The 22189-nt window shown below is 42.1% G+C and overlaps 1 protein-coding gene across 3 annotated transcripts in view; it reads right to left on the bottom strand.

Moving 5' to 3' along the window:
- Ambra1 (autophagy and beclin 1 regulator 1) overlaps nt 1-22189 on the bottom strand; it is a 199627-nt gene that overhangs the window by 36597 nt on the left and 140841 nt on the right. For all 3 annotated transcript variants that reach the window (XM_041637507.1, XM_041637508.1, XM_041637509.1), the window contains one exon: nt 5779-5889. In XM_041637507.1, the coding sequence (XP_041493441.1) occupies nt 5779-5889 (111 nt within the window). The remainder of the gene's footprint in view (nt 1-5778; nt 5890-22189) is intronic.

Here is a 22189-nt window from a genome sequence, read left to right as displayed (position 1 = left end):
GGCAGGTGGATCTCTGTCAGTTCAAAGCCAGCCTGTAGAGTGAGTTCCAGGATAGTCAGGACCAGGATATAGAGATTTTGTCTCAAAATACAAACAAACAAAATAATCCCCAGAGTGAAATTTAATTGGCTTTTCTCTTCTCCTCCCCTCTCCCTTTTTTGTTCAAGAAAGTAGCATAAAAAGTCTATATGAGGGGCCAGAGAGATGGCTCAGTGGTTAAGAACACTTGCTGCTCCTCAAAAGGGCATGGATTCAGTTCTCAGCATAGATCATTCAGCTCACAACTTCCTGGAACTCTAGCTCTGGGGAATCCAGCGACCTCTTCTGGCCTCTGAAGGTACCTGAACACATAGAACATATACATACAGACACTCACACACATAAATAAAAATCTGCATGAGGTGAAGCTTTATTCACTAAGTTCTAGCATCTAGCAAGAATTCATTAGATCCCTTAATCTGAAGTGAGAGAAACAAGTAGCAAGACTCATTAACCTAATTCTAGAAAAGGGTTAAATGTGATGGAGAAAAATCATATGAGCAGCAACTTGGTGCCGGCTGAACCTATAAATAAAATTAAGGGTCAGAGGCTTCCTGGCAGGTGCACAGCTAACAAAATCAAAAGCTACCCTCTAGTAGGAGGGAGATAATTTGGAAAAATGAATCCTACAGCAACATAGAGTCCCAATTTACTGACTAAATCTATCAAGAGTAAAGATCAAGACTATAATTATACATGTTTGGTATAGTTAAAACAGTTAAAAGTAAAAACTAGAAACCTGCTGGGTGTTACAGCTCACTCCTTCAATTCCAGCACTTGGGAGGAAGAGGTAGGTTGATCTCTGTGAATTCGAGGCCAACATGGTCTATACAGGGAGTTTCAGGACAGCTAGGGTATATATCAACACCCCCACACACACAAATAAAGTTGGCTTTAATGTCCATATTGAAAGCATAGAAGTTGGTCATCTGGAATTAAATTTCCTAGTGATTCAAAGATTTAAATGTATAAAACTAAAATATAAAAGCAGGAAATGATCTTGATGACACAAAGCCTAAGAACCATAAAAGGAAAGGTGTAATTCTGACTTAAAATAAGTTCTATGACAAAAGTGATGCTCAACAAAGTCAAAAGAAAAAATGACAAGAAACTCCTATTATAAGTTAATTTTCCAATTCATAAAGATTGTCTGTATAATTACTAAGAACCATGCAGAGAAAGAGATAAAGCACATGGGCAGCCATCGAGAATGTACAGAAACACAAATGTTCTTATAGTAGTCTTTAGCCTCCCGGATCCACACGCACATGCAACTGTTTACAAGATCAAGCACTCTGAGAGATTATGGGGCTTGAGGAGGAGGGGCAAGCATGGCAGCTCACACCTGTAATCCCAAGTATTCAAAGAGGCCAAGGCAGGAAAGAGGACTGTTCTGAATTCAAAGTCAGTCTTGGTTAGAGTAAGAAATTGCTTGAAAAAAAAAAAAAGAACAAACAAAACCTATAGATGAGATTATTACTTGGCACAGTTACACATGCTTCTTCCCTGCAGTTTATATAGAGGAGGGTGATAAGGCAGTATCTACCGAAGTCACACATGTACCTCACTTTTCTTCCCTGCAGTTTATAGAGAGGTGGGTGATAAGGCAGTATCTACCGAACTTACACATGCACCTCACTTTTCTTCCCTGCAGTTTATATAGAGGAGGGTGATAAGGCAGTATCTACCGGAGTTACACATGCACCTTACTTTTCTTCCCTGCAGTTGCATTTCAAAATAGCTGTATTATTGACACGCATATGCAAAAGACAATTTGTAGCAGTTTGTATAGAAAGAATGGAAACTCAAAGTCCTTCAACAAACAGGACACTGGTTACAATGAATTACTAGATAGTTACTTTTTCAAAAGAGAAGAGGGTGCAGGGCAGGGAAGGAGGAGGAGTGGCAGCTGCGGGGGCTGCTGGCAGCAGCTATAGCAGCTGCAGCTGCCACTGGGAGTGATAGCTCATGCCTATAATCTCAGCACTGCAGGAAGCAGAGGCATGAGGCCTGCTGCAAGCTCCAGGCTAACCTGGGATACAGACCAAGACCCTATCTCTAAACAAGACAAGAGGAACTAGAGACAGCTCAGTGGGCAAGAGCCCTTGCCCTGAAAGCATGACAACCTAACTTCATTTTTTAAAATTCTTATTTATTTATTTTTAAAGAAAAAAACCCCAACAATCTTTTTTCATTTTACATACCAATCCCATTCCCACTTCCTCCCCTCATCCCCTTCTCTCTACCTAAACCCCCATCCCACCCACCATTCATTCCACAGAGAGGGTAAGGCACATTGTTTTGGGGAAGGTCCAAGGCCTAGGCTGAGCAAGGTATCCATCCAAAGAGAATAGGTTCCAGAAAAGCTAATACAGGCAGTAGGGATAAATTACCAGTGGCCCAGCGGTCTTTCCCAGCCATACATCTGTCACCCACATTCAGAGGGTCTAGTTTGGACCTATGCTGTTTCCTTTCCTGTCCAGCTGGAGTTGGTGAACTCTAGTAGCTCAGGTAACACACTTACACATTAGAGAACTACTCAGCATTAAAAAACAATGACATCTTGAAATTTGCATACAAATGGATAGAATTATAAAAAACCACCCAAAGTGAGGTAACCCAGACCCAGAAAGATGAACATGAACCTTCATCCAGCAACTGATGCAAACAGAGGCTGAGACCCGCACTGGAGCACTGAATTGAGTTCCCAAAGTCCAGGTGAAGAGTGGGAGGGGTGAGAATATGAGCAAAGAGGTCAAGACCACGATGGGTTCACCCACTGATAACCTAACTTTAAATCACTAGCACCCAAGCAATACGCTGGTCATGGAAAGGCATGCTATAACCACAGCATAGAGAAGTGGAGACAGGCAGATCCTGAGAGCCTTCTGACTAGGCAGAAATGGTGACCTGGCCCAGTGCAGTAAGAGGGAAAGTAACTGAGGAAGACTACTGACATTTTGCTCAGGCCTCTGCATGTATGTACATGCAGACATACACATGCACACACATGTGCACACACACGCACACATGCTCCTGCGACACACACACACACACAAAGGAGTAAACTCTTTATAGTAATATGGAAGATCACTGAGATATACCATACAGAAGAAGTGCAGAAAAGTTCTATAGCATTTTGTCATTTAGATCACATAAAGGTAGAAAACACAATTCTGCATTTGTTTACACATACCTACAGAATCTTTCAAGAGATATGTAAGAACTGAAACTAGGCTGGGAGGTGATAGAGCACGCCTTTAATCCCAGTACTCGGGGTGGAGAGGCAGGCAGATCTCTGTGAGTTCGAGGCCAGGCCTGGTCTACAAGAGATAGTTCCAGGACAGGCTCCAGAGCTACAGAGAAACCCTGTGTCGAAAATCAAATAAAAAAAAAAAAAAAGCAAATGAGTTCTTAATAAGAAAGGGCTGGACTGGAGAGATGGCTCAGTGGTTAAGAGCATTGACTGCTCTTCCAGAGGTCCTGAGTTCAATTCCCAGCAACCACATGGTGGCTCACAACCGCCCATAATGAGATCTGGTATAAATAAATGAATATTTTTTTAAAAAAAGTTTTAAGAAGGGGGGGGGGGACTGCTTTGGCTTCTTAGTAGAGCTGAAAGATTAGTGCGCCAGCCAGCCAGCCAGGTGACGGAGTGGGGAAAGCACTTTACTCACACACATGATGACTTGTGTCCAACTCCCAGAACTCATGGTAGAAGAGAACTGATTCCTGAAAGTTGTCCTCTGACCTCTAAGCGTGTGTGGTGGCATACACATACCTACATGTGTGTGCACGCATCCAACCATCCAACCACAGAGTAATAAACCAAACAAAAATTAAACAAACAAAAGAGATTAGACATGTGGCTTATTGGTAATTAGAATAAAATGGATGGTTGCTACTTAGGGTTTGCTAAGAACAAAGCATGAAAAACTCACCTCACTTCCCTTGTCTGACAGGAATATTAAAACTGGCATATCATAAGATGACACAGATAAAATATCTTAATTATTTAAAGGTACCTATAAACTCTTACAATACTTTACACAAGACAGAAAACAGAAGAGCTTCCAACAGTCATAGTGTGCATGCCTGCAGCTCTAACACTTAAGGCTGAGGCAGGAGGACAGCCAGTTCAAAGTTAATCTGCACTATACAGGGTTACTGTCTTTATTATTTATCTAGAAGATTATTTTACTTTTTATTTATGTATATGTGTGTATATATTTTTGAGGGGGAGGAGTTCTTGAGACAAGTTCTCTGTGTAGCCCTAACTGTCTTGGACTTGCTCTGTAGATCAGGCTGGATTTGAACTCAAGAGATTTGCCTGCCTCTGCCTCCCAGGTTCTGTGATTGAAAGCTGTGTGCCACCATGCCTAGTATGTGTACATTTTGAATGGATATATATCATGTATGTGTGGGTGTCCTTAGAGGCCAAAAGAGGGCATCAGATCCCCTGAAATTACAGGCACTTCTGAGTTTCCCCTGGTGCTTGAAACTGAACTTTATTCCTCTGGAGAATTAGCAAGTTATCTCTCCAGACCCTGAGAAACTATCTTTAACAGGGAAAGACTTTAGATGTGAAGCCCAAGTACTAATAATTCATGTTCCCAAACTGATGCAGGCAAAAATCCAAAAACATGACAGAAAGCTTATTACAATTTCTGACTGATTCACCATTTTTGCTCGTAATGTGAAGGAAGACTGAAAAAGGATGTTTATCAAATTAGCAGATGACCCCTTAGACTCAAAGAGGACAGATCAAAGCTCATAAAGGTGCTCCAAGGCAAGAACCAGATGTGCAATGACAGGAAGATAATACAAACTGGCCTTAATTCTCAAAAGATCCAAGCCACATACGAGCACAAAATTGCTGAATTTTGGGTTACTATCAATTATCAAGGAATGTTAAGTTATTGTACATGCAACTGTAACTTTAAAAAGCTGCAGAATATGTATCAAAAAATCACTGCATTAGCTCACATCATGAAATTTCTGATCTGTTTCGCTTCACCCCATTGCTGAAGTTAAAGGAAGACGAAGAACATACAAAACCACACTAGAAAAATGGAATCTACAGAAGTTTGGTCTGAAAGACAAGACGTGTGGTAAAGGGCAGGGCACTTCCAGACTGCTGGAGGACTTCCATTTAAAAAGCAGCAGATTATACGGAGATGCAGCAGCAGAAACAGGACCAATGAGATGAAGTGACATCAATGGTGGTGGTTTGGCATGAGAAGAACAGAGCCCTAACAGTGATGGGGCAGCAGTCACTAGAGCCATCACGCAGGGGCTGACCACCAGCTCTCAGAAATGCACGAGGACTACATTAGGCAGAGGAAATGTCTGCAGTGCTCAACAATGGGGTCATGGGTTTCTTTAAAAGGGTCAGAAACGTTTATAAATCAGGTATTAACCATACCTAGCTCATTTGGTTCGTGGAGACCTAGATTTGTTAACAAGTCTAAAATCACTATGATGTTTCTCAAGGGTCACAGGTGTAGCTCATAAATCCTATATTCAGTTTTCTTTCTCTCAGCTCCATCTATCTATCTTTTAGTCTCCACGAACTTCTCCACAAATTCCTCAGGGGTGATTTGCTCTAGACATTCTCTGAACTATTTTCTGAATTGCTTAACTGGTAGCTGAGGAAAGAAGCTTAGAAACATGTGTAGCCGTCAACAACTCCCTAAGAGAGGGACAATCCAGGGAGACTCCACCTTCACACTGACTCACCATTGCTGATTTCTGGAAGGTCAAACTTGGTGAAGTCCCACCACTGGAGCCGGTAGGTAGTATTGGCAATGTTACTGGCAACAGCAGACTGTCCATCTCCAATCACTGCCCCTGATGACAGAGAAGACAAAAAGAGCACATCAGACTACACTATATTCTTTCTCTCTATGTTCCCACTGCAGAATGTAAGGGAACGCAGGAATCAGTAGAGGGAAAAAGCCTAAGAAAGCTGTAGAGGTATGGATGACAACAAGTCACCGAGAAGAGAAACTAGACACGACCTTTCACAAGAAACAATTCTATGTGGAAATGGAGCCCCATTCAAAGTCCCTCCCATTGTTACTGGAGTGTCGGATCCTGAATATCTGCACTGCTTAAGGGTATGCTCATCATCTGAAGAGGCAGATGAGTTCTCAGGCAATGTCGGCAAAGACGTTTGAAAACAAAACAGAAAAAGCAGATGAATTAATTTCAGTTCTGGATGTGTTTGTAGCATGCAGTGCTCCTTAGGGAGAAGCAGTTCCTCCTTTGTAAATGACCTTTTTCCTAATAAGACATCTCAAAAGGAGGCTTCCTCCAGCGAAGAGGCAGTCAACACACGGTGACTGGAGGAGGCAGTAAAGAACAAATGAGGTAATATTTGTTAATCTCTTTTGAAACGCTGGCATATAATACAGCAGAAATTTATGAACCTACCTTTGTAGCATGAGAATATTTTTATTAAAGCAATTTTTTTATAATTCCCCCTCCAAGAACTTCCTTGAATTCCAGATTCACCTGTAATATTTCAGTTTAATTTTCCCTGAGATATACACTTCAGTATGACATTTTTTCCTTGGTAACCAATTAAATAAAAAATTGATTTTTTTAAGAGGGTGACACTTTAATTTGCAGTTGTATTTCATTTACATGAACATGTCATTTCTTCCTCCTCCTTCTGAGGTGCATTTCATACACAACCACCCATTTGATCAGACAGAAGGAAATCTTAGGAGAATAGAAGATCCTTGCATGCAAGACAGGCTAGCTGGTATTCTCAGCTGCGGATCTTGTTAGTGCTGACTAGCCTTGGGACAGCACAGTCTTATGCCAGATGCACCAGCATCACCTAGCCTGTGCCCTCTAAGAGTGTCACTGTGAAAACATCTCTATGTGTTCCTTTTACAGAGCTACATTTATTACTCTGCTACTTCTCATGCTTCTCTCCTCTTTCCTCAAATGATCAAAAGAGAAACTGCCCTCTACACAACCATGAAGTATAAGAAACTTACTCCTTTTCCTTTCATCCAGGGGCTGGAGGTCACTGTACCAGAAGATATTTTTCAGCATTAGTTTATTAACAGTCCCTGTCTCAGTTTTAAATTCTAAGAAAAGGTACAAATAACAGTTCATTTCCTAGATGGTAACACTTTTAGGTTATGTGGTTTCAACATGGCCAATACTGCCTTCCTGGAGAGGAAAATTGGCTTATGGGGCTAAAACTAAATAAAAAGCCTCTAGGCCAGGAAGATGGCTCAGCAGACAAAAGTGCTTACCATAAGAACCTGATGGGCTCGGTTCAATCCTCAGAACTCATTTTTAAAAAAAAAGAAAGAAAGAAAATCTGGATATAGTAGTGTCACCTCTAATCCCAGCCCTTCTACAGCAGCAGGGGAGGCAGGGAGAACTGGGTGGAAGCTCCTATACACAGCATAGCAGCAGAAATAAGGAGAAAACCAAAGGACAGAAGGATAACCTCTGACCCCCAGGCATGTGCGCTCTCCTTCTCTCCAACCTCCCACACAAATAAATAATAAAAAATAAGAGCCCTCAAAACTTAGCAAAGCTGAAAAATACTATTGTAAATAAATTGACAGTCCTAAAATACTTAAAGTCTTGCAAAATCAAACATCCTTCTGAACAATTGTGATCTACCCCAAAGCAGGAGAAACAGTATTTGCAGGTGTTATCAGTGAGACCACTGACCTCAAACACCTGCTGATGGCTCCATCAGATAAACCACCTGCTGCTAAGGCCAAAGGCTTGAGTTTCATCTCTTGGACCCATACAGTGAGAGAACTGACTCCCACAAATTGTTCTCTGACCTTCACATCTGAAAAAAATGTATCTTTTCAGTTAAAAAACAAACAAACAAACAAAAAACTGATGTAAAAACTTTTCTGATTGTTGGGTCAAGAAAAGACTTGGCTACCAGGAGTTGTGGTGCACACCTTTAATCCCAGCATTTGGGAGGCAGAGGCAGGTGATCTCTGAGTTTGAGACAGCCTGGTCTACAGAGTGCATTTCAGAACAGCCAGGGCTATATAGAGAAACATTATCTCAAACTCCCAAAACCTCCCCCTCAAAGATGGCGTGGATGTCTGTAGTATTTCCTTCCTTCTTCCCTTTTCCTTTCTGAAAGATTTTAGTGGGTTTTATGACTCTAGAATCCCATAAAATAGAAGAAGTCTGTAGGATTTTCTTAAAAGAACTGTGCTCAGATTTTCTTGGCCTCATTAATGATGCAAGTCATTTAAACCATTTTAGTTAGGTCTGCCATTTCCCTGGAAGGAATTACTCTTCATTTTGATATAGACTCCATTCCACTGCACTTCCAAATTGTTCCCCAGGCTTGGACATCTATTATCTAGATCACGGACATCTCCTTTAACAGCTAGTCTCAAATTGCTTTAGTTCCTTACCATTTCTTCTAACTTACTAGAAAAGCATATATCTAACCACAAATGGAAGAAAGTAAATTGGTTTTTTTCATGTATTATGAACTAAACACTAGTTTCTAAGAGAAACTGAAAAAAGCAAACTATTGTGGGGGAGAGTAGATCTACAACCAGGAACCCAGTTCGGGAACCCACATCCAGCTGTGTAACTGGTGACACAATGACTTCAGAGGCGTCCTGTACAGCCCATGCTTCTGAAAACCAGTTGTGTGCTATATACATGTGCATGGTAGTAAAGCAACTAGGGAGGGACTCTCGGCCAACAGTGCCAGAGCACTACACAGAAACAGACCTTGGCATCAGAGAGTCAATTTTTAGTGCCATGTAAACACAGATTAGGGAGTGAAAGATGCCAGCAACATATTAGAGTATTGTCACCAGGTTTGCTTTTGCAAGAATTGCTGGCCAACTGAGCCCGTCTCTTGGAAACATCAGGAAGAAAAAGTATTGTCCTGTTTAAAAAAACAAACCCCCAAAATCCAAGCCACCATTTAGCAGTTCTGGCTGAAGGTGCAGGCAATGTGCCAGCACCAGTTAATGGACTGAGCCATGAGGTATTTACAGAGGGGCATTCGTCCTCAGAATGCCAGAGAGACCAATCCTGAGAGACAGCTGAAAGACTTCTAAGGTGTAAAGGTTTTCGCATGTAATAAACTAGATAGACTCAGTGTTTCTTTCTTAAATATTTATTTATTTTTGGAGGCAAGGTCTCACTTTGTAGCTCTGGCTGTCCTCCAACTCACAAAGATTCATGTGCCTCTGCCTCCTAAGTGCTGGGATTAAAGGTTTGCACCTCCATTCCTGGCTTTATTTTTTAAAAAATTATTTTTGCCAGGAGTGATAGTGCATGCTTTTAATCCGAGGATTTGGGATGCTGAGGCTGGCAGATTTTGGTGAGTTCAAGGCCAGCTTGGAATACACAGAAAATTTCAAGATAGTCAAGACTACATAGAGAGACTCTGTCTCAAAAAAACAAAACAAAACAAAACAAAACAAACAAACAAAAAACCCCACAACTTTTTAAAACCCCCCAAAATGCATTTTTTTTAACTTTATTGTCTAGGTGAATGTATGTGCACCATGTGTGTGCCTGATGCCTACAGAGGACAGAAAAAGTGTCAGACACCTTGGAAATGAAGCTCCGAAATGTCATGTAGGTGCTAGGAACTGAATCATCTGCAAGAGCAGCCAGTACTCATAACCGCTGGGTCATCTCTCCAGCCCTATACTCAATATTTCCCAACCTCCACACTTACTGGTATTCCAAGTCAGATCATTTATTAGGTAACAGGAAAGAAGTTGGTGTACTGGAGAACATTTGGTAGCATCTCTGGCTTCCATCCATGAATACTGTCCCTTCTACATAGTTGGTTTTATTTTATGTGCACTGGTGCTTTTCCTGCATGCATGTCTGTGTCAGATCTTGGAGTTACAAGCAGCTGTGAGTCGCTGTGTGGGTGCTGGGAAGTGAACCCACGTCTTCTGGACGAGCTGTCAGTGCTCTTAACTGCTGAGCCATCTCTCAAGCCCCCTTCTACATAGTTGTGACAGAACACGCTCCAGACAACACCAAACGTTTCCTATTGATAAAAACCACCCCTAGGAGGGAAGCTCCATGCCAGCTATATTGTAATTCCAAGACAAGTAACCTTAGCTCTATCTGAGCTGGTGTGTGTATATATACAGTCTATTATTATTCATATTCCAGGCTAGTCTGGATATATAGTAAGACCTCATCTCAACTAACCAAACCAAACCAAAAAAAGCACTGCTATTAGAAATATCTGCTGCTAAAGGCAGTCAAACTGGCTGTGACATTATTCATGTCAGGTGTCAGGTCCAAAGGAAATTCCAACTCCTCAATCTCCAAAAGGCAGTCAAAATATCCAGAACTGAGCTCAACCTGGACTATAGGAAGATCTCTGGGGGATAGATAAAAGCCAGTATTTCTCAGAAACTACCCAAGAGTCATTTTCCTTTCCTCTGGCAGAAGGAACACATAGCTAGCTACCTGTGGCACCTATCAGCATATCAAAGTGTGTGCTGGCCTCCAGGCTCCTACAGAATCACAAATACCTGTTACACATTTCAAAGTCCATGCTAGAATCCTAGCCCTTCTCACCTCTTCCCCCTCCCTAAATTCCCTCTAGTTCACAGGCCTCCCTCTTAAAGCCCTGCTATTCTCAGCATGTTCTCTTTATGCTCTGCTCCTGTCTCTATGATTTCTCTATTCTCTACTCCCTGCTGTCCTCCCCATTCTTGCAGACAGTCTTGGCCATGTCTAGTCTGCTGGCCATGTTCAGTTTAGTTTTCTTCTCTCTCTGCTCTGGACTCTTCCATATGTGTCTGGGTGTTATTTCTCTCACATCTGCAATAAAAACCTTCCCCTTAACTATAGAGTGGCCATGGCAGTTTATACAGGAGGAAATAAATAAAAGGCACAGAATAATGTAGATACTTCTTAGCAAACTCTGATTTTCTATTTCTGCCTCAGACTGGAGCTGGCTTGAAGTAGGATCTTACAGTTTGTGCTTGGTTATTATCATGGCTTCTGAAAACACAGGTGAGTCAAATGAACCAGATTTTGACATTTCCTGCCAGTATGTACTTGTGTGACTTTTTGTAAAAATAATCATTTGAATCTGGGTTTCCTTATCTGTAAAAAAGCATGTAATGTAACCCCAGCACGCATGTTACAGAAGTAACAGACCTTCTCAGTGAGAAGCCACTCTAAGACACTTGGCAATGAAAGAAAGCTCTTACTAACTACAGCACCTGGCTGGCAGTGGCTTGAAGTCCAAAAAGAGTTAGACCCCCATTACAAGATTTCATTTATCTATATACATTTTAGGATCATGTATTCCACAAACACCATCATCCTTAAAAATCTTTTGAGTATCAGTCCCAGCTCACACATCAAGCAATTTAAACACAGACAGGAGACTGTAAGTCTGGCCACTTAGGCAGATAGGGGATCTACAGAGCAAAGACATTACATATTGCTAGAATTATTTTAATTACATCAGTGTTGTTCTTTTTTGAATAGTTACCCAGGGTCATCTTGTCTCCCCCGGCCGAATTATGTTTTTCGTGATAAAAGCACAGAGAACTTAATGACAGACCAGAACCTCATGATTGTTATGACCATACAATGCCCCCATGAGCTGCCCATTAGAAGTATGTCTTCTACTGTGGGAAGGGAAGGAGGCCTAATGGCTGCTCAGCCCTGGTGAATAAACATTTACATCCCTAACACCCTAAACTTCACAGATCTGTTAGCATACTACTTTATCTTTGGAGTATTTTGGAGACAATGCTCCTTACCTAAATTGTACTTGTGTGACTTAATGTCCCCTATGTCAATCTATTAACAATCCTTTATAACATCAACCCTATCCTATGAGCTTCTTCTATGACATTAGAAGGTAGAAGTAGAAGGATCAGATCATGAATTTAAGGCTAGCCTGGAAATGAAAGAAAAAAAGAAAAAGAAAAAAAGCAAGAACAAACCCTCTTAAAACCAACAACCTGATTTTTAAAATGAGCAAAGGACCTGAACAAAGAAGCTGATGAAGAAGATAAACATATGGTAAATACGCACATGAAAAGAAGTTTCGGGCCAGTCATTAGAGTAGCAAATTTAAATAACAAGGAAAAATCATTCCCCAGGTACCAGTGTGGCAAAATTTTAAGGCAGTGATAACTCCAGGTGCTGGCAAGACCTAGAGTAACATTCTCTGCTGGTGGGAATGTAAACACACATCTACTTTAGAAGACAGTTTGACTGCTGGGAGGTGGTAGCGCACACCTTTAATCCTCAGGAGGCAGGGGCAGGAGGATCTCTGTGAGTTCGAGGCCAGCCTGGTCTACAAGAGCTAGAGCCAGGACAGGCTTCAAAGCTACAGAGAGAAAAAGAAGAAAGACAGTTTAACAGTCTCCTAGGAAGCTGAACATACTCTTACCATACGATCTATGACATGCCAAGAGTGTGTAGCGGTTCCTCCATGGTATTCTAGCTGAGGCCATTTCAGGTTTAGCTAGAATTTGATCTCCTTGATAGAAGAGCCTATGGAAAATTACCCAACTCTATTCTAGGCACCAGAGGTCAAGATTCCCTAACTAACTTAGCTTCTGATAAATTGCCTGCTTGTGCCAACGTCCCCCTGCTGCTACTAAGTGAAACAACAGAATGTGGGTTTTTGCCTTTAAAAGCCCCGTGGCCTAAATGCTCAGGGTTTAATAAAAAAACACTCCCCTCCCCTATACCTGAGCACAGTCTCAGCCAGCTGGAATAAAGACTTTCAATTGACTATAAACTGTCTAAGTGGTCATTCCTGGCGGGCTACCTGTAATGGATCCAGCACTCCTGCTCTTTTGTATCTATTCCAAATAAACAGAAAGCTCATTTCCACACAAAAACCTACACATTAATGTACAACACTTCATTCACAACTGCCAGAACTTGGGCCAGCCAAGATGTCCTTCACTAAGGGAGTGGATCACAGTGGGACCTACCAAGCATTAGTGAATGCTCTAGTAAAACAAAACAAAACAAAACTCTCCCACTTCTGAGTTCAAGGTCAGACTGGTACAGAGTGTGAGATCCACATCAGCCTGTCCAGGGAGGAGATAGATGATATGATCACTAACATACTGAGAAAAGACAGCAACTGTGTGTGTTATTAGTGAAAGAAGTTCAAAGGCTAAAATCACATGATTCCAACTAAATCCAACTGAAAACAGAATATTCCTAATCGCAAAACCCAGAGTGGTAGAATTACACATGTATGCAACTATGTTTAGCTTCAAATCTGAAAGTTTTCTTCCTTTTCTTTTTCTGAAATCTGTGACTTGTGGAACACAGATCTGGAGAGTTGGCTGAGCAGTTACAAGAGAAGGCTGTCCTTGCGAAGGACAAGAGTTCAGCCCCAGCACCCACAGTGGGCGGTTCATAGTCCCATAGAACTCCAGCTCAGGGAATTCAACACACACACTTAAAAAAATTCTTAAAAAATTGGAACATTTTGAATTTTGAATATTTAGATTTAGTGATGCTCACTCAGCATCATTAACTCAGAGATATAATCCTCACAGTCACAAGAGTCACTGGACAGGCCTACAAGTCTGAGAGCCTGCATGGATCTCTGCCTCTGTTTGTCTCAGACTCAAGTCTACTGTTGCTTAGAAAGGAGAATTTGGAATCTTTTTGCCAAAACAGCTTCTTAGTCTATTTCCAAAACCTGTTCTAGGAACAGGAAAATGAAGAGTATGATTCAACAGTTCAGTAAGACTACTGAACAATAGGAATCATTAGCAAATCTATCAGAAAAGCTAATTTAGGGAGGGTAAAAAAGGGCAAGCCGCAAAGAAGGAAGCGTTTAAATTACATTTGAGTCCTGCAATATCTGCTCCACTGGAGATTGCATAATTTAGATGGCCATGTGCTACTGCTGGAGAACGGAACAGGAACGGGGCCGGGATGCAGCTCAGCAGCATAACTTAGTAGCTGAGCCAAGAACAAGGTCCTAGGTCTCGTCCCCAGCAGTAAAAAGGGGGGAAATGTGGATGGGGATGCAAGCACACCACAAAAATCACTCTTTCTGCCTGGCTGTCAGTCGTGCAGGAGTTTAGATTCTGCTCGCTAAAACGTTGGTAAAGCTGAGCTAGAGAGTCCAGGGGCAGGGCCAAGTGAACAAATCCAACCAATTTTTAGAATACTTCTGAGAAAGCCATAGATTGTAGAATCTTATTTACATGAAATACCTACAACAGACAAACCTACTAAAAGGATGCCCGAATACTAACAAAATGTATATTAATGGTTGTCTGGGTTAGAAGGGAGTAAAGAAGGGAGTAAAGTAGTAGAAAGGAGGAAGAGAAAAGTGGCTGGGAGCGTCTATGGGCTGTTTTGGTGGTAAAATTATGTGGAACTATGTAGGTAACAGAAATTGTTGTTTTACTCTATAAGAACCACTGACTTACATACTTAAAATAGGTGGAGTACGTGGTAGGTGAACCATGTCTCAGTGAGGTGATTTAAAAACTAGTTGAAGAGCCAGGTATGGTGCTGCACGCCTTTAATCCCAGCACTTGGGAGGCAGAGGCAGGCAAATTTCTGTGAGCTAGAAGCCAGCCTGGTCAGTTCCAGGACAGTCAGAAATACACAGAAACCCAGTCTCAGAAAAGTCAAAAAGTTAGTAAGTAAGTTAATTAATTAAAAGCTAGCTGAGGGGCTGGAGAGATGGCTCAGCAGTTGAGAGCACTGGCTGCTCTTCCAGAGGACTCACACGGCAGCTCACAACTGTACTCTACCTTTAGAGAATCCGACACCCTCACACACACATGCATGCAGGCAAGATACCAACGCATATAAACTTAAAATAAATAAATCATTGTTTAAAAAAAAACAAACCAAAAACCTAGCTAAATTAGGCATGGTGGAGAGAACCCCTTTAATCACAGCACTCGGGAAACACAGGCAGGTGGATCTCAGCAAATTCAAGGCTGGCCTAGTCTACATAGTGAGTTCCAGGTCAGCCAAAGATATGTAGGCCAAAATTTAAAAAGAAAAAAAAAATTCAAAAACCAAAAATACTAGCTGAGGCAGGGAAAATCATGAGTTCAAGGCCATTCTGTGCTATTTGTAAAGAGCCAGGCTAGACTGTACAAGCCAGGCACTAGTGGAGTATGCCTTTAATCCCAGCACTTGGGAGGCAGAGGCAGGTGGATCTCTGTGAGTTCTTGTCTACAGAGTGAGTTCCAGGACAGGCTCCAAAACTACCGAGAAACCCTGTCTAGAAAAACAACAATAACAACAACAAACAAAGAAACCAAAAAGAGACAAAACAAAACAATTATCAACATAAATTCTGTTTTTTTTTTTTAAGGTAGACTTACTTTCAGTACTGTTTACATTTCTTAATAACAAACAACATTGGTAATATCTTTCCCCTTTCATTTGTATACTACCTTGATGTATTTTTTTATTTTGAAGTTAAAAAATATATATCCTTAAATTTATTTTATTTTTAATTTTGTGTGTGTAGGGGTTCGTGTGTGTGTGTGTGCGGCATGTGTGTACACTTTAGAGTCAGAGACATGGAGGTCAAAGGCAGCAGACCCTCTGGAGCTGGAATTACAGGCAGTTTGAGATGCCCAGCATGGGCACTGGGACTCCATCTGGGTCCTCTATTCTGCAAGACCTTAACCACTGAGCTCTTAAGATTATTTTATATTTGTGATTATTTTACTTTTGGGGGAAGGTTCTGTTATATAGGCTAAGCTGGTTATTGGTTTTGTTTTTGTTTTCTGAGACATGATTTCTATATGTTGCCTTGGCTGTTCTGGAACTCATTCCATAGACTAGGCTGGCTACTCAGAGATCCGCCTGCCTCTGTCTCCCAAGTGCAGAAAAAAAACTAAGGACATCTTGAATTTTGCAGGAAATTCAATTTTTGAGTGAGGTAACCCAGACCCAGAAAACAATTATCACATGTCCTCACTCATAGGTGGTTTTTAAACATAAATCAAAGAAAGCCAGCCTACAAACCACAATCCCAGACAACAATGCAGACACTAAAAGAGACTTACACAGATCTAGTCTACATGGGAAGTAGAAAGTATAAAAAGACAAGCTCTCCTGAGTAAACTGGGAGCATGGGAATCTTGGGGGAGGATGAAGCGGAGAGGGGAGAGGCAGGGAGGGGAGCAGAGAGAAATGTAGAGCTCAGTAAATATCAATTAAAAAAAAGGTATTTTCATCTTCTCTCCCAAACTGTAGGCATTAACAGCCAGACCTCTTCATTCTGCCCCAACCCCTTCCTCGCCCTCAGAAACCACTAATCTGTTTTTTCCTTACTACACTTATGTTTCTCTAGGACATTTCACATAGTAGAAACCACACAGGAGGCCAGCTTTTCTAGCTGGCTGTTTCACAGACATGACATTTTTAGGGTTTAACCAAGCTATAGCGTGTATTAGAATTTCTTTTTTTTTCCCTTTTTAGTTTTTTTTTTCCTGAGACAGAATTTCTCTGTGTAGTCTTGGCTGTTCTTGGTTGTCCTAGATCTCCATTTGTAGACCATGCTGGCCTTAAACTCACAGAGATTTGCCTGCCTCCCCAGTTCTGGGATTAAACAGAACATTATTTTTTTATGGCTAAAATAATATGCCATTGTATGCTTAAAACTGAACCACAGGTTCATATGAGAGTTAGAGAATGCTTTTTTTATTTTAGAGAAAATACATGGCATGGAAACCCAACAATCATAAAAATGCTTGGGGGAAACAGAATAATTACCTTTGGAAGAAAAAAAGTCAACTTTCAAAGACCAATTCTGATACTATTACCTATAGTTAGAACTGAGTCTGGTTTTACCCCCCTGAGGTCACCATAAAAATAAGAGGACATCATTTTCAGTAAAACCCCAAAAAGACAGCATGTAAGTTTCTACAATTCTAGCACAGACAATGTTCTAGGTTAGGTTTTTGATCTGTACATCGGATTTAGGCTCCTTAATAACTAACTACTCAACTGGCTGCTTATCCGGTGTCAAGACTGATCATCACACAATACACACTGAAAGGGTAAATATTTTGTAAATACATAGTTTAATAACTTACACGTACTCTGCAACAATTATGCCTTTCCCTAAGTAGATCAGCATTTATTGTGAATCCTTTAAACAAGCTCCTCCTCTAAAGAACAAGAGCCACACTAGTCCACATCCAAACATGGACTCTAGGGACAGAACGAAGAAAGAAGTTACAAACACAGCCAATAAAACAAACAAGAGTGTAAGGGCTCAACGTTGAAAACAAGTAAGGCCTGGAATATGACTAGTTACGAGGACAGGAAAAGAAAGAGCTACTGAGTATTTCTATGTACCACAGCTTCATTTTCAAGACAATTCAAATGAGGATTCTGTGGCTTAAAGAGGAAGGAACAGGAGAAAGAAAAACGAACCTGTCTCATGGCAGCAGGTATTGCCTTCCCAGAGTCAGTATGTGATGGTTACTCTCATTGTCAAGAGTTCAGGCTCCAAGCACACATGGGAGAAATTATCCAGATTAGTTTAGTTTCTGAATGCACCTATTATCTAGATTATCTAGGTTAGGTTAACTGAGGTGGAAAGATGAACCCTAACTAGGATCCTGGACTGGATACAAGAGGAATCTAGCTGAGCATCGGCACTCATCACTCCAGTTCCTGACTGTGGATGCCTATGAGCAGCTGCTTCCATCTCCTGCGGCCTGGGCTTTCTAGCTATCAGCTACCTTCTTGAACTATAAACTGAAATAAGTTAAGTTGCTTTTGTCAGAGTGTTTCATTCTAGCATAAGAAATATAACACATTCAGAGTGTAAGCATTACCAAAAATGTGGTGTTGGCTTTTAAAAGCAGAAGTCTACTGTGATTCCTAACTATGTGAACTGTGATTCAATCACATTGCTCTGAAAGCACTAATGTCACCTGGAGTTCAGCTATGTGCTTCCACCCTAAATAGAGAGAATGAGCACTCCTTATTGGGTCCTGACTCCTTCCCAACTCTGAAACCCAGTACAAATCTTGGCCATTGGCAGGGCAACTGGCAGTTCCTAGATTCTGAGGTCTGAGGTCAAACTAAGGTCCATTTTCATCAGCACTTAGTAGTCCTACCTTCTTTGTTCTATGTGTTCTAATGAAGCAATTGCTTGCACTTACACTAGTGATATAATTGGGGCAAGTAAGTATGAAAGTAGAATATCCATTTTGAAAGAAATGAGGAGCATTACTTTTCTTCCATCCATAAATATTATTTAAGACAAAAACAAATAAGCTCACAAGAACACATGCTCCTGAACCATTATTAGGAACAGCATTTCGAGAACTCACAGCATTTAAGGAAAAAGGGGGAAGGGAATCCTCACAAAAATCCCCAAACAAAAACACTTAGCAATCACTCCCACCAGGTAGGAATTTCCTCAAAGCCTCTACCTCCAGACAGAAGATACGCAGGTGGATATAACTGTAAAGAATCACACCACCACCTTCCTCCCTTTTTAACTTAATACATTAACAGCCTGGCATCGCCTATATTTAGGTCCCAGAGACAAAGGATGCTGGCTTGGGGGCTGGTAAGGACAAAATCGGGAAAGCTATCATCCTCTCATCATGCCTCACGCAGTAGCACAAAGATGGACAGAAAGGGGAGGCTTAAGAAAGGGGCTGAGGGAGAAAGAGGAAAGAAAGATAAAGAATGTCTAGTTGGCTCACTGAAGAGCTCTCCCCAGTCATTTGTCTTCAATCTGGAGCCTCCTGAAGCTTTTATTATTTGGGGCAAGCACAAGGGAGGGGAATTGGACCAGAGGGTCCTGGGCTTATCAGCAGGAGGAGGCAAACAACCTTCATTGCTGCAAAGAGGATGCAGATTTCAAAAGCCTAAAATTTGCAATGAAGGGAAATGGAAATGTGCTGAACGTGGGTTTGACTGGCAGCTTTCCTCATCTGTCGATCACAGAGTGATAAACACTGGGAGATGGCAGCAATGAAGATGAATGCTTTCAGCAGCGCCAGCCCCACCCTCCCTCCTCTTCCGCCCCCACTCAGCACACGACAAGAGAGTTAAAGCAAAAAAAATAAACCAGCTTCTTAACCAACTCTTTGTTCAAACTTTCCTTACAGGCCACCTACACGTGAATTACTGCTCTATGAGCCTACATTCTCATTAGGGGGCCCAGCTTCTAGGGTGAAAAGCTCCTGTCAAGTGAGCACCTGTATATGTCAGGATACTGAATACACAGCCAAGTCAGAAAGAGCAGCATGCAAAAAAAGAGGCCAGACAGGACGGACCCAGATGTCTAAGCTTCCCAACCCTCTAATTCAAAGCCTTGCTCCTAGGTCTCCAAGGATAACATGGTGTCACTTTATACTGGCACAGTACCAGAGCCAACAAAGAGCCCCTTGAAGTTTGGAGGCCAAAGATGCTGTCAGGTCAGAGATGGGCTCCAGATACAATACTCAGTCTTGCTTCCTCAATCCACATGGAGATGAAGAAAAATGTTATCAGGCCATGATCTTACAAGTGTTCCACAGTTTAGTCAAAAAGGAGTATCATTCTGGGCCATGTAACACTGAGACAAATGTGACCCCAGTGGTGTGGTGGTTTTAAAGAATGCCCTCATAGGTTCATATATTTGAATTCTTAGTTACTTGGGAGTGGAACTCTTTGATAGAATCAGAAGGATTAGGAGTAAGAGTGTTTTTAAAAGCACACACACCAGGTCCCCCACCCAGTTGCCTGTAGATCATACTGCTCCCATACTGCTCCAGTGCCATTCGTTCCACCCATGCTCCCCACCATGATGATAATGGACTAAGTCTTTGAAACTAAGCAAGCCCTTAATTAAATGCTTTCTTTTATAAGAGTTGACTTGGTCATGGTGTCTCTTCACTGCAACAGAACAGTGGCTAAGACAAATGGCTTCTTCTTTTTTTTTTTTTTTTAAAGTAAAATCAAAAGGCTGGCAATTCCTAATGCAATTCTTAATTAGCATGCGCTTAATAAGCTGCCTAGGACCAGTCACGCATGCTTGGGATCCTAGCACTACGAAAATGGAGGCAGAATGACCAGCAAAGAGTTTAAGGCCAATCTCTGGTACACAGTAAGTTCAAGAGCAGAGTGGGCTGCAAGACCACTACTTTAAAAAAACAAACAGAGGGACAAACAAAAAAAACAAAGATGGTTTCAGATTCTGCAAAAACAACATACTGATTCTGCTGAGTAGGCTTGACAGAAATACTAGTGACCAGGAGCTTTATAGACATCCAAAAGGACACTCTGCCTACTGCATAAGCCATATTTTCCTTCAGATCTCAGAGTGGAAGAAAAAAAAAGATGTCAGACTGTTGTTCTAAAGTGCAGAGAACCATTCAAAAATCTGCAGCAAAAGTGGGAGAGAACATGGTAAGTGAATGGGTAGGTTTCTCCACAGACTGCTCACACTTGAGACATCCGCACACATGTTGAGGATTGTTGAGGATCTTGGGAGAACAGTACTTGATTTAAAAGTCTCCCTTCCCTCCCTCCCTCCTTCTCCCCTTTCTTCCTTTCTCTTTCTTCTCTCTCTCTCTCTCTCTCTCTCTCTCTCTCTCTCTCTCTCTCATTTTCTGAGACAGGGTTTCTCTGTGTAACTTTGGCGGCTGTCCTGAAACTCACTCTGTAGACCAGGTTGGCCTCGAACTCACAGAGATCCACCTGCCTCTGCCTCCCGAGTGCTGGAATTAAAGGCGTGCGCCACCACCGCCCGGCTCTAAAATAGTTTCTAATTAAAAGCCACTCTTCAGTCATCGAAACCAGGCACACAGTGGGAAAGTTTAGCAGGCCGTTTCTGTGATACAGCCAAAGGATGCCCCCTGAAAGTCAACAGGCTCCATCAGGCTCTTCAGTCTTAAAACCCAAATAATGCTAGGCTCAGAACTGTAAGCCTAACGCTTAGTTGGCAGGGAAGGACACTGTGAGTCTGAGGCCAGTCAGGGCAGCTAGTGCTACACAGCAAAAACCTGTTTCATTAAAACCAAAAAGGGTTCGGGGAGGTTTGGTGGGTAAAATGCTTGCTGCCAAATGTGACAGATCTAAGGTTCATTCATGCAGCACTGTAAAAAGCTAGGCATGCAGGCTATAATCCTCAGCCCCAGAAAAGCTAGGTATTAAGGAGGACCCTAAGAGGGACCCATGGATCACCCTGGGAAATAGATGAGGTGCCCTTGGAAAGCTGGGGTTAGAGGTGAGAGGGTGGGAACATGAGGGATCAGAGTGGTTAGGTTGGGGGCAGGACAGAGGGGACCATTATGGGGTTAGGGAGAAATCTGGTATCAGGGAAACTCCCAGAAACTCACAAGGATGACCCCAGCAAAGACTCCTAGCAATAGTGGAGACGGATGGGGGAGCAGGAGGGAAATGGGAAGCGGGGAGGAAGTGGACATTTTATCTTTTTTTTTTTTTTTTTTTTTTTTTTTTTTGCTTTTTCGAGACAGGGTTTCTCTGTGGCTTTGGAGCCTGTCCTGGAACTAGCTCTATAGACCAGGCTGGTCTCGAACTCACAGAGATCCTCCCGAGTGCTGGGATTAAAGGCGTGCGCCACCATCGCCCGGCCGGAAGTGGGCATTTTAAAATGGTATTATTTATAAAGCAATAAAAATTAAAACAAAAACAAATAAACAAAAGTAGTGGAGATGGAGTCCCCTGTAATCAGATTGGTGAGTACCCTAACTATCATCATCCTTTATCCAGCAAATGATGAAAGCAGATGCAGGGATCCATAGACAAGCAATGGGCTGAGCTCTGGGAGTTGGAGCCAGGGAGGAGGGATTATATGAGCAAGGCAAGTTAAGATAATGAGGGGGAACCCACAGAGACAGCTGACCTGAGCATGTGGGAGCCCACGGACCCCGGATGGACAGCTAGGAAGCCAGCATGGAACCAACCTAGGCCCTCTGCATCTGGGTCGTTGTGTAGCAGTGGGACCAGGACCCGTCCCTGATGCATGAGCTGGCTCTTTGGAACCTATTCCCTATGGTGGGATGCTTTGACTAGTCTTGATGCAGGGGGAGGATCTTGCCTCAACTTGATGTGTCACGCTTTGTCGAGTCCCATGGGAGGCCTTGCCCCTTCTAAAAGGAGGAGGAGTAGGATGGTGGGGGTAAAAGGAGGTGGG

The sequence above is a fragment of the Microtus oregoni genome, unplaced genomic scaffold, assembly GCF_018167655.1.
Source record: "Microtus oregoni isolate MIOR12 unplaced genomic scaffold, Mior012 000053F_ref0000044, whole genome shotgun sequence".
NCBI lineage: Eukaryota > Metazoa > Chordata > Mammalia > Rodentia > Cricetidae > Microtus > Microtus oregoni.
The sequence above is the reverse complement of the archived record's forward strand: the minus strand, read 5'-3'. Positions and strand labels throughout refer to the sequence as shown.